Source organism: Stegodyphus dumicola, chromosome 10 (genome assembly GCF_044657685.1).
Source record: "Stegodyphus dumicola isolate Sdum_Otavi_A_Nest chromosome 10, ASM4465768v1".
NCBI classification, from domain to species: Eukaryota; Metazoa; Arthropoda; class Arachnida; order Araneae; family Eresidae; genus Stegodyphus; species Stegodyphus dumicola.
In genome coordinates, this window is record NC_140777.1 from 89246577 (window position 1) to 89263320 (window position 16744).

A 16744-nucleotide genomic window follows, 5' to 3' on the forward strand; every position below is an offset into this window, starting at 1 on the left:
GACCCAGAAAAGAATTGTAGAAAATTTGGTGACAATAGCTATAATAGTGACCGAGTTATTAGCGAACCAAACACACAGACTTTCTTCTTTATATACAGAGATTTATGGATTTTCATCAGTTTTGGGTCATGATCTTGTGCAAAGTATTGTTGTAAAGTTTAAATAAGCAATCATCTGTGGTCTAGGAAAGAATTAATTCATCAACAGCGGCTCCAATGCAGTAGATTCATCATTATTTACAAATACCAACAGTTTAGTTACTTACATTCCATAAATGCTTTTGTCTAACGATAAAGGAATGAAACAAAATTATAATTCAGATGTAGACATCACCCCCATGTTTTGTTTTAATAGTATATATCAAACTTTTATCTCTGAATCTCTGCTCTTTCTGCACTAATATTAAAGAGGTTAAATAAAATGCCGGAAATTGCTACACATTGGTAGCATTAAACAATATGGCTATCTATGATCTCAAGACCATTACTTAATTAGGTCCTTAAAAATAAAGAAATAATGATTACTTTTTGATGACCGCTGTGAAAATTTCCATGGCAATTATTTATTAGTTTGGTTTGGCTTATATGATTACGGCAAAGCCTCGAGAGTTATGGGGAAGGATGCCTTTGTGGAGGACTTTCTAAGAGTAACTGGCTCATATACAAGTTACACATGGGGTGAAAATCATGAAAATGCCCATGCAGCCAGCCAGTTTGCAGAATTCGAACCTCGGACCGATATAAGTGTTCAACGACTTTACTGCTTGGCCACTGCTGAAATTTGGCAAATAGATAAATATTTAATAAAAGAGGATTAAGATATATTCAATATACTATTAATAATAGAAATTTATACTACAAAAAATGAATTTTTTGACTTGATAGGTTAAAAATTTTATTTCATAAAACAAGAATTTTGCATTATAATAATGCATATCTCATATTTTTACCCAGAGTGTGGAATTTTAGTACATTATTTTTAATATGTTAAATTATAACAAAAAAGAAATATCTTCATTTATTAGGCAAGATTATTTCTAAAAAAAAATCATTTATCAAATCTTTCACATGTTTATACATACAATATTCATAAAACATAAATCACAGTTGTGTGATGCGAGTTTGATTTAGCAATAAACAGCTTTGCAATAAACAGCTTTATAATCCTTGCTCATGCAATCATAATTTTCCTCTATTATTTTTTTCCCTGCAATGGGTAGGAAGACTTTTGTTTTGCCATAAGTTGAAAAAACTGAACTTAACCGCACTTAAACAGCTTTTAAAAGCTTTAGTCTCTTAAAAAATAATAATAAATAAAAAAAATATGAGTCTTCATTTAGAAAAAATGTTTGTGTTTAAATAACCACTTCATGAAATTAAAATATGACTTGAAGCCAAAGTGATTAGGCAACCTTTCTTCACACCAGGAAGAAAAAGGTATGTAAACACAAATTTGGTTGTTGGACTACACATTCCATTTATTACTGCCATAAATTAATATGTACATTTACTTATGGTGTTAAATGTCTCACAAAACTGCAAAAATTAATGAAAACTTACTCACAAAAAGAAAAAAATCTGATGTGTACACCACATGACTTCCTTGTACGGAATATTAAATTATATGCATTTTTTTCTTGAATTTCATTTAAATTCATTGGATTGAATTAAATCTACTTTACCGACAGCGCATAAACCACAATAGAATAAATGCACTCTAAAATTCACTATATTTGTTTACTATAACGACACTCTGAATGCACAAACTTTATATCATTTGAAGAATTATCTTATCGTTGCCACATGTTCTATTAAAATACTATAATAAAACTAGAACGATGTATGAAAGAAATTAAGCAAACAAAACAGTAAAGAAACAGTTTTTCACAGACGATTCAGTATTTCTCATTCAATTAATTCAGTTCTCACTTCGCGACAAGGCAAAAATACATAAAAACTCAAAATATCTGTATTAAAAATTACGAAGTAAATCTTAAGCACTTATTTCCTCGAAAAAATTCCAGAAAGGATTAAGCATGATTTTATTCGCAATAATAAAAGAAGGCATTATTTTTGTTGTTGCAAAGCTTAGTCTCTCTAGATTGGCAACAAATCTACAATTCTGCTGTTTTAAATGTAAACAAATATGTCCGCCATGTTATTTAAAACTTAACCGCACTTAAACAACTTTTAAATTGTTGATAATTGTACAAATATTGCTTCCATAATTACAAAAGACATAAAAACCTTAACCGGAAGATAAGAACAACATAATTCAATCATTTTTAACCCTTTAACTGTCAAGTTATTTTGATGATTTGGGTACACAAATTGTCAAATTTTTTTAATGGAAAAACCAAATGTAGCCAAAATAAACATCTCCCGATATATATTCGGGTATGACAATATGATGCACTCAAAAAAAAAATTACCCCGAGAAATACTCGGGCGTGACATTTTCGAACACCAGTGCTGTGCCCGAGATAATCTCGGGCATGACAGTTAGAAGGTTAAAGCAAAAAATGTACAATTTACAAACGTCTAAGAGTAAAGAAACTGAGATCACTGTGCCGAGTAACACAGTGGATATATATATAAATATAGTATTTACATACGTTTGGTGCGGCCGATTGCAACCAAAATACGAGGTGCACATCTACATGTTATATCTGTCCTATATACAAAATTTCAACGTTCTGAGGCTACTCGTTTTTGAGTTATGCGAGATACGTACGTACATACGTTCGTACAGACGCCACGAAAAATTCTCTTCAGAACTAATTTTAAAGCAGTTTTATAATTTTTTTGGAGGAAACGAGGCTTTTATTCTGTCCTTATGTACAGATATCACGCAAAAACATCGTTAAATTGCATTAGATAGCGGTCAAAATAAATATTTTCGTTGAAATATGCTGGCTGAAACTTTTTGCAATTACAATACTTCCTTTTTACTTCATACAAGGAAGTAAAAATACCACAGGTCATGTTCTTACCTCACACAAAGTTTCTGAAGGATTTTGTCACGCAATTAGAAAATGTTTCTTGTTGCTATTCCTGACTGTTCTATTTTATCTAGTATTCAGCCAAAGCCAGTGGAAAGGAAATAAGTCAAAATATACTTTTACAGTACCAAAGACATTTGATATGGTTTCAATTGAAAAGTACCAGCAGTTTTACTGAACTTAAAAACAATTAACTTTAATTTCACATAATCATTAAACATATTTTACAAAATATTGTCATGTTTTTAATAAATAAAATTTAAAATATGCATACAATTGCATAATAAATATTTAACAAAAGATTTTTCACCTACCTTTATAAACAACCACAGTACGAGATAAAGAAAGTAAACAATAAATGGCACAAAAGGCTATGGAAATCCAGCTAGTGAACTCCAAATAGTTGGCAATAATTTTCTTGTGAAACAACTGATGATATATTTTCTACCAAAATAACATAAATTTAAATTTCACATCATAAGGATTTCTATTGTTTATATGTAATTTCCATTAAAATAATTTTGTATAAAATTCAAGTATATTAAACAGATCCCTACCTGTAAACAGTCAACAGCAAAAGCTCCGGCAAAGCAAATCAAGGGATATATGGGAAACAGGAATCTTTCCTCCTACAAGAAAATCATCACCAAGATTTCTGAAATATCAGAATGTTTAAATAAGAAAAAGAAACCATCCCCAAAAAATAATTATAATGATAATGCACAAAATAATCAAGTATATCAAAATAAAATATTGTCATCACAGAATCATCAAAATCACATGAAAACAATATACACTAGCAATGGCCCTAGAATAAATACATAAAATAATTTTGTTCTACTGAAGATACCAAACCCAAGTAATAAATTCAAACTAACAATTCCTATATAATCAGGAAATATTTTTAGAATAAACCATACTTATTTCATTAACTACGATATTACACTAAAATTAATCACTATTCAGTACTTCCCTAAATCACGATTCAATTTTTTTATTTATTTATTTAGGGGGGAAAAAGAGTAGTAAACCACCATACTCTTCTTTTAACTTTATGAACTTTTTCTAAATTTAAGATTCCCAATTATGAAAGGAAAATGTAGTTATCCTTCAATTATCTATATAAATTATACATTTTCTCATTTAAGTCTTTTCACAATGAAAAAAAAATTATATATATATATATAAGCTTTTTCATATTATAGCACTTAATATATGTTTCAGTTACAAATTTACTAAAATTACAAAAAACGTGATATCCTTTAATTATTAAAGGTTCATTGAAATTATAAATAAAAAGTGACATCCTTTGTTTAAATAAAATATTTAAAATACTTCAAGATTGATAAAAACTAACTATCAACACTTTAAAATTTATTACACAAATTTAAGTACCATTTCTAAAATATTTCTTCCTTAAGTCAGAGTATATTTCATAAGCTGGAACAGAAACTAAAAGGAATAGCAAATAATTTTGACATTATAAAACAAAAGTCTTGGAGTCGTAACTATTTGGTGTCTGCCAAAAACATCGTGGAGAAAACAATGCAAGGCAAAAATGCCGTGGGAGAAAAGAAAGTAAAAAGAAAGCATCCCAGTTCTAAAACATCGTGGTACAAAATATCATCAACGAAAATAAAGCGGTTCAAATCTCAGTTTAAAAACATAGTCTTCGAAAATATCATGGTAAAAAATAAAGTACCTACAAATCTTCGCATGAAGATAACATAGCACATATGCGTTTTTCAGGTTTTAAAAGTCATAAGTGCATTTTTGCATTATGACTTGGGAGTGCAAGAAGGGAAGAGGGATATTTTTATTTCTATATTTCATATTTTTGAGTGAACTAATAAATTTTTGCTGAAAATGTAAGAAGGAAACTTAAGCGTTTAAAAACTGAAAATGAGTAGAAAATTAATGCAACATATAGCACTTAATAGAACTTTTAAATTTACCTACTTAATTAATAAAGGTTATTAATAAATTAATCTTTTTTATAAAGATTTATTGATAATTTTTCATGAAAAATACAGTCTAAAAATGTTTATGCATGAGGTTACCTCTATACAAATTGCTTAGTTAATTATTAATAATTTTCCGTCACGTTCATCAATCTGTTATTGTTTTAGTGAAAATTATATCTTGTTTTGATTCCTTTTATTCTTGAAGCGTTGTTAACATTTTCACCATCTTTCCTTCTTGCGCTCTCAAATCATTATGCAAAAATGTAATTACAACTTTTAAAACCTGAAAAATGCACGTATGTGAAATTATAGTCAGGCGATGATTTGTAGGTACTTTATTTTTTACCATGATGTTTTAGAACTGTGACGTTTTCTCTTTGCTTTCTTTTCTTCCACGATGTTTTCGTACCATGACATTTTCACCTTGCTTTGTTTTCTCCACGATGTTTTGGCTATAACCAACTATTTGAATTAGTAATTTATAAAACTGCTTATGACTACTTTAGAATGATTCAGTCTGACACAATAATTCACACCAAACAAACTCCACAAAATTTTTCCTTTCATGGCTTTATTTAACATTCTTATTTTCAAACTAAAACATTTTTCTCCTTAAGCTTTTAATTTTCTCTATACCAGTAATTATATTTCACAAATCTCATTCTTTTGCATTCAAATAACAAATACTATAAAAATTCAAAAATTTGCAGACTTTAAGATATAGTTAATTTTTTTAAAAAATTTTAATAACTTGTTAAAAATGGTAAATTTTATATATCTTAAAAATATGTTATAGAAATATTATAATATAATGCTAGCGTTCTGCTGTTATTGCTTATACCAACGTCCAGACATATATTTACACAAATAGTCTCACAGTCAGAAATATGACTGCCATGTGGCAAAAGCTTTAAGTACACTTGTGAAGAAAAAAATTGCTTTGGTAAATTCCACCTTAATTCTAACCAGCAATTCCAAAATAGTGAAATCTTACAGAAGTATAAATCATTTCCCCCATCATCAACATCTTCAGATGATTTTCATATCCCCAGATTTGAAGTGCTCATTCCAGGGTTGCCACTCAAACAAGAAAATGAAATTCTCTGACTTTTCCAGGTTTTCCAGTTGTGTTTCAAGAAAATTCCGGTCTATCCACGTAATGTAATACGTTGGCTGTGCTAAGAGGTAAATTAATTATGGTATTACTTGTATTGTGTAGCAAATTCACTTAATTATTCAATTAATCCCAGGACATTTACTCTTAATTATTCTCGGTATACTTTGATAATTGTGTTTACTTTTCCACTTAAGAAACTTAATAAAATTTAAGATATATACATTGGATAACAAGTGTATGTTTTATTTAATTATTACTTATGATCATCACCAGTTCAACACGAGGCTAATCCGGTCCTTATAAATCACAACGCAATGCTAAATAGTTAGGTTAGATTTTAGGTAAATTTAATTTGTTTGAGGTGTCTTTTTAAAACGCACCTTAACACTTGAAAACACAAATATAATTATAATAGGAGTTGTTTTCTCCACTGAAGATTGAAATTAGAATCTGCTCAATCTGGAATAAAATAAGGCTTTTTTTGCAGACATTCTGCAGCTAAATGAAAGAAAAAAAAATCTATTTAATGATATTTTTTTAATAAATTGAGGTATTTTATATTTATTTCGCAGCATACATAAGAAAAAAATATATGCATCAAATTTCGTGATGGTATGTCATCATATTGCTAGAATTAATTTCAAGATTATGCGAGAGAAAATTTCCTGAAATTTGGAAATATTATTTACTAATAATAAATAAATTTAGAGGGAAGAAGAAATGATACAAATAACATAAAAATAAAGAAAATTACTTAAAAATTGAATTAGAATAATCAGCGATATTTTAGCAAATATAGTTATATTACATGGTTAGCCTAGATAACTGATCACAATTTTTTATTTTACTACAAAATGGCAAGGTATTTATTAAAAAGAAAGAAAAAAAAAGGTTTAAAAAGATTTTATATACGGCAAGGCCTTGGCACGATTTTGAAAATTGTCGCCAAGACCAAAATGGCCGTTTACTGCTCATCATCATGTCGCCAAATCCTGTTGTACCATACATGGAGATTATTCTAACCAAAGAACGTCTATGTAATGAAGAAAAGGTTCCATACACGTAACGATCTTACGGCGCTAGAAAGCGGTGAGAAAATTTGACGAGGAATTTGGCGACGGAACCTGGTGGCCAGAATTCCCCTCTCCGCGATGTGTACAGGAAATTGAGAAACACATGTTAAGAAGAAACGTTCTTTGACAAAAAGAAAACTACAAAAATCCCTTTTTAAATTATTGCAAAAAATCCAAGAAGAAACGGGTACTATTCGTTTCGAAGGCCGAAAAAAATTGCAGCAAAAATGCATGTGCAAAAGCACCAAATCTAACAAATGCACCCATTTAACAGCATGCCAAATCTAGTGTACGTGCTGATTTCAGATTGTGTAAGTTTATATAGTTCTGTATTTCTTAAGACGGCATTGAAATACTAGTTTAATTTTTAAATTGTTTTTTGATTTTAAATTCTTTTTTGATATCTTATGGATTTAACAATTTGGGAATTGCCCATGACGAAAGCTCGGCAATAGAATTTTGGGTAAAGTGCAAAATCCCCCAATGCTTGACGCGTTTTTAAGAATTGCACATACTCGGTATCCATGTGCCCATCAACCTATTTTAACTTAAAAAAAAATCCTAGAATTGCACAAAAATGGCACTGCGCACACCCTTGACTTTATCTATGTACACATCGACCTATTTTCCATTAAAAAGTAAAAGAAAATTGACAAAAATCCAATTGTTTTTACCCTGTAAAAAGCGGCAAACAAATAAGTGTGCGATTCTGCAATTACCGAGAATATTTTCAAAGAAAAGGCATCCTTCATTATAGAAAATTACGTTTGAACAACCAATGAGATGAAATTATGCTTTAGCGATAAGTCGGTAGCGAAATAGCGATGAAGGCATCCATTCAGTTATGTTTAGCAATTTTTATATAAATTATAATAATGATCTGAAATAGTTATTAACTCTTATCCTTCCATTCAGTCATGTTTAGCCTTTTTCATATAAATTATAATAATAAAAAAGTATTATATGAAATTAACCTTTCATCTAATTTAAAACATCAATCTTAAATAGTTATTTACTATTTATTATATTTCCTTTCTTGCCACAATTATTTTTGGCAGCATTGGCATCAACAATAGTTTGGCGATTTTTTACAGCCCTCAAAACCGAATAGTACCAAGAAACATTTTATCAAAGAAAATTTCTTAGATTTTTCGCAATAATTTTAAAAACGGATTTTTGTAGTTCCCCCCCCCTCAAAATAACTAATTCATGAATTAATTTATTTGTGCCAAAAAATATTTTCTTTTCCTTTAGAGTTTAAAGAAAAACCTAAACGATATTCCTTTTATGAACTCTTGATAATGTGACCTTCAAACTTCGACACCGGTTTCGAGCTTTGGCGACAGATATATCGCACATGCACAGCTGTTTCCCTCTATGATGGAACGGAGCCACATCTGTTGCAGATAGGTTTTCCTTCTTTACAATACTTTTTCTTTGATTCTAACCTTCACGGTACCCTATACTAGGATTAAACCCATTTTATTTTATACAAAAACATGTACTTTCTTTGGTTCATGCACACTGCACATATGATTCTCTCGATTCTCGAGGTTACTGGAAACCAAAAGTTGCAAGAAACTTGCTTTGCCTTTCTAAAAGACAATCAAATTGGAGCTGCGAAGTTTGGCTATATGCCAGCTGCCCGAATGACACTCATATGATACACAATTCGCCAAAAAGGTGATCTCTTCCGGCGTCGGCGCAAAATTCGCTTTTTTTGGTGCGATCGTTGTATGAAATTCCCTGACTTTTCCAGATTTTGACTAAAATACTTAAATTCCCTGAACTTTTTTGTCAATTTTCGAATTCCCTGACTTTTTCCGATTTTCCCGGTAGCATGGCAAGCCTGCCATTCTACAAAGACACTATACAATCACACATATCCAAATTTATAAATAAATATTAGTGTTACAGAACTGTATGATATTTGGTACTTATGTGTTTACAAAAAATACACAAAACGTTTTTTGCAAATATGACTTATCATATATTGAAAAATGATAAAATGATTTATTCCATACATCTTTAACTCCATATCACAGGTTATGATATACATCTTTAACTCTATAGTCACATGTCTCAAGTATAACAAATTCAAATACAGTATGAAGTCCGAAATCCGGACATTCAATATCCGTAATGATCCAAATTCCGGACCTCAAAACCACAAACAACTTTTTCTCCTAGGATTTACACATGTGCATTTGATTCCTCCCACCGCGCATAATAAAACATCTGGAGAGTCCCGATTCTTAATTTCACTTCGAAACCAAAAAAAATACCTCGTTATTGAAGAAACATTCATTTTAGTATAAATCTATATGATCAGTAATTTTGCTGCGTATTTACTTTGGCACACATCTCAAACCGAAGCATTCCACATTGATACATTGTTTATCTGACGTCAACATGGTGAATCATTATTTATTATACTTTCCTTTCATCACAGCATTTTTATCAACACAAGACAACTTGAGTAATGATACATGTAGCGATGTTTAAACAATTTTTACTTTCTTGTACGAAGTAAAAAGGAAGTATTGTAATCGCGAAAAGCTTCAGGCAGCATATTTCAACGAAAATATCCACTTTGACTGCTTTCGAATGCAATTTAACGATGTTTTTGCGTGATGTCTGTACGTAAGGACAGAATAAAAGACTCTAAAGACTCTTTTCCTCCAAAAAAACTGCTTTAAAATGAATTCTGAAGAGAATTTTTCGTGGCGTCTGTACGAACGTGCGTACATACGTATCTCGCATAACTCAAAAACGAGTAGCCTCAGAACGTTGAAATTTTGTATATAAGACTACTATAACATGTAGATGTGCACCTCGTATTTTGGTTTTAATTGGTCGAGCTAAACGTATATAAATATATTTATAAATACGTATATCCACTCTGTTACCCGGCTCAGTGATCTCAGTTTCTTTACTCTTATATGTTTGTAAATTGTACTTTTTTTGCTTTAAAAATGATTGAATTATGTTGTTTTGATCTTCCGGTTAAGGGTTTTATGCCTTTAGTAAATCTGTATGCAATATTTTTAGAATTATCAACAATTTTAAAATTGTTTAAGTGCCGCTAAGCCTAATTTGATGGCGGCCATTGCTCTTGTTTACATTTGAAACAGATGAGTAGCGGATTTGTTGCCAATCTAGAGAAACTTAGCTTTGCAACAACAAAGATAATGCCTTCATTTTTTTAATTTAATCATGCTTAATCCTTTCTGGAATTTTTTTGCGGAAATAAGCGTTTAAGATTTACTTCGTAATTTTTAATACAGATATTCTGAGTTTTTATGTATTTTTGCCTTGTCGTGAAGTGAAAACTGAATTAATTGAATGAGAAATACTCAATCGTCTGTGAAAAACTGTTTCTTTTTTGTTTTGTTTGCTTAATTTCCTTTATGCATAGTTCTAGCTTTATTATAGTACTTGAATATAACATGTGGCAACGATTAGATAATTATTTAAATGATATAAATTTTGTGTATTCTGAGTTATAATATGAATGAAATATAAATAGCGCCAGAGTGTCGCTATGTTAAACAAATAGAGTGAATTTTAAAGAATGCCTTTATTCTATTGTGGTTTATGCGCTGTCGGCGAAGTAGGTTTAATTCAATCTAATAAGTTTAAATGAAATGCAAGAAAAAATGCGTATAATTTAATATTCCGTACAAGGAAGTCATGTGGTGTACACATCAGATTTTTTTTATGTTAGCAATTGAATAATAAAGGAGTGTGGTAACCTTTTATGTTGACTTTACGCTTGGCAATGATTACATATTTAAGATAAATACACTAAAATATGTTGACGAGGAAAAATTCAACAAAAATTACTTTCTATATGCTAAAAATAAATTTTGTTGGTGATACTCATAGACCCAAAGATTACATTTAGGACTATTTGAATTAAGAATAACTGATTAGTTATTTACCTAAACTCAGAACAAGTGCCAGGGCTCGTATGGCCGCATCGGACCGCAGAATTTAGAACCCACAGAGACTGCATCAGGCGGTAAGATATCTAGAGTCGGCCCTCAATAAGGCTTAAATATATGTGAGAATTTATTTATTCAGAACTCTGATAAGCCTTAAGCATGTGCATGAAATAGACATGAGTATAATAAATAACTAAACTAATACAACTCAGGGTTAATTGTCTCAATGCGAGATAACAGCAAGATAAAATTTAACAGAACAACTTGTTGTTAGTTGCCAAGCTCCTGATGCATAGCCAAATACGTATAGCGAAGAATAGCTAAATTTGATGACGATAGCCGCTAACTTTAAAGGTTTTCGGTTATCGTAAAACAAAGGTGACATTTTTCAATTAACAGATTTTGTAAAGAAAAGTGGAGAAGCGGTAATAAAACGATGATAATATAAAAGAAGTTTTTCATTATGATGACAATGCTTCTCAATCATCAATCAATTAATGAATGGCGAAATTTGTAGCATGGTTCTAGATCCAGAAAATACCGCTACAGATAGTGAAGAAAGTCACAGAGAAGTTACTGAAAATGAACAAATTTTGATTGACAAGTTAGTCGGAATTCTCGACACAGCAGTTACAGAACTTCAACAACAAGGCAACTAACAAGAGATTCTGTCTATCTACAGAATTAAAGAAAAAGTATTAGCACAAAAAATGAAGCAACTTAAACAACTTACATTGAAAGAAATATTTAATAAGGTAAACAAATAAATATTAAGCTTTTTTTTAATAAATTTTGCTACCCTTTAGATCATAAATACTCGATTTCATATTTTTAATTTTTTAATTTCTACATACCATCATACTAGATTTAAACTGATGACCTAATATCCGGAAAAATCCCAAATCCGAAATCGCCGAAGTCCCGACCAGTCCAGACTTTGGACTTGGTACTGCATCTTTTTTTAATTAAATAAACTGCAAAGACTTTTTGGTACTTATGTATTTTCCCATCTACGATGAAAGTTGGCAGACAAACATTTTGATGGAAGTCTGAAGGAACAGATTGCTCTATATTCAGTTACATAATCATAGATCGCTCTTTATTTAATTAGATAATCAGCAGAGTGCCAATAATTCCATTAATATTGTTAATGGTGTTTGAAACAGAAAGAAAAACTGTCACCTTTGTGAACTCAAGACCACATATATTCATTTAAATATAGATTTGAGTTGCATGGTTCTGCAGTGTCTTTTATTGCCCCATTTTGTTAATCCCCACCTCTAATGTCCGGGACTAGCAAGAAGAAAAATGGAAATTTATTTCCTGGGATATAAAATCTAAACTAGCTCATTCAGGATCAGGGATGCATAAAGCCAAGGAGATCTTATGAGTGTATTGCCATGTAATGATTTCACATTACTGACTTTTATTTCAGCTTTTATTTGCTGAATATGATAGACATAGAGACACAAGTACCAGCTTTCCTCCTGACCGATTATTAAGTTTAAAATACTCATACAATTATTTGATGGAAAAAATAACAGCAGCTGAGAGATTAATTTAATAACTAATTCTGAGACTTAAATTATACATATAATTATTATTCATAATTTAATCGACTATTTACATTTGGATTGTAATAATACCATTTGCATTACTAATTAAGAAACTGTATTAACTAATTAGTTGTATTTACCCCTTCCCCAATTATCCACACACCTGCAAAAAGTATTCATGAGGCAATGCACTATGTCACCAAAATAGTTATGTGGCAACCCAGGTATACACACAGCAAATGTATGTTTCAATACATGCATATTTCCATTTTTCAAATTCAAAGGTCATTTTTATGAACAGATCGTTGTGCACATGAGAAGAACAACAGTGTGAATGATGTCAAATTTTTGAGCAGTTCTGCATAGAAAAAAAAGATACATTTACCTTTAGTAAATGGTGAAAAATTTCTTGTATTCAAATACAATTCAATTTTAAAAGAAAAACTGAATTATTGTCATAAAAAATTTAGTTAAAAGCTATACTGATAAATATATAACAAGATTTCATGGATTCTTACCTTATGTGCTAAAGGGAAGAAAATTATCATCCATAAGTACATTGGTGCAAGGTATAAAAATGCAGATGGATTCTTCTGTTTTTTCTGATTTCCTTCCAGATATAAATTTAAAATCTATAAAAAATAAGTTAAAACAAGTTCACAATATTATCTCATATTAAGTCTTTAATTCAAAAAAGCACATATTTATTTTCTTTTACCAAAATAGGAGCTGCTAACAAAGCGCAGATGAATCCAACATTGAAGTTCAAAATCCCATTCAAAAAATAAAATGTGCATGGTTCAGTTCCTAAATAAAGTCATAAAATGTTATTTCTTAAGGTGTCACATTTTATAGTTCATTAAAACAATGGAATTGGGACATATACAGAGAATTTACAAAGCTACGCACCATATAAATCAGGTCCATGGGATGTGAGCACATTATACATCACAATATTCAATGGTGCAATCACAAACTTTCCAAAATGCTTAGAATCTATAAGTATCAAAGGGATCTGCAATAAAAACATTTTTTTTTTTCATTAAAAAATATTTAATATATAACTCAAAATTTAAATATAAATATTTTATTTTATTATCTTTTCACTTTTTATAACATCACAGACTATGCAGTATAAACATTTTTGCATAAAATGTGAAAGTTGGAAGTAGTATTACTTTTTGCATTGTAATAATACCTTTTACATTACTAATTAGGGAACTGTATTAACTAATTAGTTGTATTTATCCCCCCCCCTAATTATCCACACACCTGCAAAAAGTATTCATGAGACAATGCACTATGTCGCCAAAATAGTTATGTGGCAACCCAGGTATACACACAGCAAATGTATATTTCAATACATGCATATTTCCATTTTTCAAACTCGGTCATTTTTGTGAACAGATCGTAGTGCACATGAGGAGAACAACAGAATGAATGATGTCAAATTTTTTAGCAGTTCTGAATTTATACAAAATCTCTTAATTTTTTCCTAAGCAAAAAAAGATAACTGTGTATGTGGAGAATACAAGAGTAACGGAAAAAATACAAAAGGATTTCTTGGAAAAGATAAGTGTTTGATTTGAACTTTTTTTTTTTTTTTTTTTTAATTTTATTGATTAATTTTTCTTTTTTAGAATTCTTAGCGTGCCACCGTTTTGAAAATGGCTGTTGCCTTTTGCAAATTAGCTCAGCAAATAATTAGTTCTCAATTTTTCGGGAAAGGGGAAGAGTAAAAAATTGTAAAGTACGAATACTTTATGATTGATATTATTACACTTCATGCATGATTGACAGAATACAAAACTTCCATTTTCATCACAAATTCTACCTATTTAAGATTATGTAATACAATAAGCAAATATACGATAATGAAATGGATTTTAAAAAATACAATAATGAATTGGGGTAAATACAATAATGATTCATAAATTTTTATAATCAACATTTACATACATTAAAAAAGTATAACATAAATTATTCTTCTTTTTATGATTTAAAAAAAAAATAACTTGGTAAATTTTAGCTTGTTAAAATACTCCATTGCACTACCAAAATTCCGCATGAAAAACTCAAAATTTTCATCAACATATTTTGAACCGTATGGATTTTCAATATTTTAATATGTTTTTCTCGTAACATTTATCATTTTAATAACATAAGTTTTAAAAATTTTAAATGTTTTCATATTTTCATAGATTTTATTTAAACATTGCATTATATTTGCAAAAAAGAAAAAAAAAAAATAGTTCTGTATTAGAGCACAGGATATAAGGCATTAGAAACATCTCTAATTAAACGTAATACAACAATGCTGTATGCAAATGTTCAGAAAAATTATCAATTACATGTATAATTAATTAAATGTTGTATGATCTTAAATTCACTTAGTTCAAAAACAAGTTTTTCTAATACTTGAGCAGTAGCTGCGAATTATAAACTACATTTTTAGGAATATTATTAGAAAGCAAAATAGAGATTTAAATTATTAAGACCTGCTTAGAGATTATGATTAGCCATTTTCCATAGTATTACTTTACTATGAAAAATGGCTAGATGATTGACTGCATGGAAAATAAGCTAAATATCTAACAGTTTCCACAATGGCAACACTTACCATGACAAAATGATAAATGACATAGTGACATAAAATAATGATAAAAAAACTAAAAATATTTCTAGCATTAAAATAAAAATTTTTAAGAGAAATTTATTACTTTCCTTTAAGTCATGGATTTTAGCCTCTAATTCTAAAATCAACAATTTTTGACTGATTCAGAATAACCCGTTTAACTTAGATATGTTAATAACCTAATAAAATACTTTACTTACCATTATCAGAATTAAAGAAAATATAGATGACTTCAGAAACATTCCAGGTTTCTTCTTCAGTATAACTATGTCATACGCAATCGGTAACCTAAAAAATATATAATGAAAAGAAACAAATTGAATAATCCAATGAATGGGCAACAATAGCAAAGCATAAACATGCATACTTTTCCCATCAGATACTTTTATTTATTTATTCTGAATATATATAGGAAATTTAAATTTTAATCAGGTCATTAACCATTAAGAAAGCAAAATGTGACAATTTTGATTTTTTATTTTTCCTGTTTTTTTATTTCACTGGTCCAAGTAAAGCAAGTATTGTAATCGTGAAAAATTTCAGCTATCATATTTCAAATGGAATATCCATTTTAACTGTTCTCAAATCTACTTAAACAATTTTTTTTATGTGGTACATATAGATAGTTAGTTACTCTATCCAGATAGGACTCAATTTTCTAAAACGGACTATAAAATGGAGTCAGAAGGCAATTTTTTTCATGATGTCTGAATGTGACGAATATATTCATATTCTTCTCCATACATGTGTATAGTATGTATGAAGACTTCATACATACTATATGGTATATATCTCGCATAACTCAAAAATGATACACCATAAAACACTGAAATTTTGAATATGGGACTGCTACAACACCTAGTTGTGTACCTCCCTTTTTTATTGCAATCAGCAGCATCAAACATCTACACAACCAATCCTGTACCTGCCTTAAAAGTCCTTAAATGGCCTCTAGTTTCACAATTGTTGGTTGTAGTCATATACTTCGATTACTGAAGTGTTTTAAATGATTAAAATGTTCATGTTTTGGCAATGTCAAATTTTTTAAAAAAAGTTAACAATTTTCGACAAATAATGAAATCTAACTATTAATGCGATCTCCTGATTATTATATGTATATCTGGGATAGTTTTATACTCATTATGAAAAAATAAAATTGTAAAAAATTTGACTTCCACGACAAAAACTAACCTGGATTTTTAATTTCAAAATTTGCAATTTTTAATATCATTTTCAACTTGACTTTTTTAATCCTAAAATCTGAGTTCCTGTGAAGAAAATGGAATTAAAAGGATAATTTACTTATGTGATATTTATACTTAAAAATTACTTTAGAACTTACAAAAACATAGCATGCTAATATTATGTGTTAAAACAATCAGCTAAAGAAAGTATTACTGAAATTTTATAATTAACTAATTATTCGACCTAATTTATTATTATGATAATAA

At 29.4% G+C, this 16744-nt stretch overlaps 1 protein-coding gene across 1 annotated transcript in view; it reads right to left on the reverse strand.

Moving 5' to 3' along the window:
- Alg9 (alpha-1,2-mannosyltransferase Alg9) overlaps positions 1-16744 on the reverse strand; it is a 64035-nt gene that overhangs the window by 8668 nt on the left and 38623 nt on the right. Inside the window, exons 7-12 of the mRNA XM_035358759.2 lie at positions 15494-15581; positions 13568-13673; positions 13377-13465; positions 13177-13290; positions 3559-3630; positions 3316-3445 (exon numbers count right to left, since the gene is read on the reverse strand). Of these exons, the coding sequence (XP_035214650.2) occupies positions 3316-3445; positions 3559-3630; positions 13177-13290; positions 13377-13465; positions 13568-13673; positions 15494-15581 (599 nt within the window). The remainder of the gene's footprint in view (positions 1-3315; positions 3446-3558; positions 3631-13176; positions 13291-13376; positions 13466-13567; positions 13674-15493; positions 15582-16744) is intronic.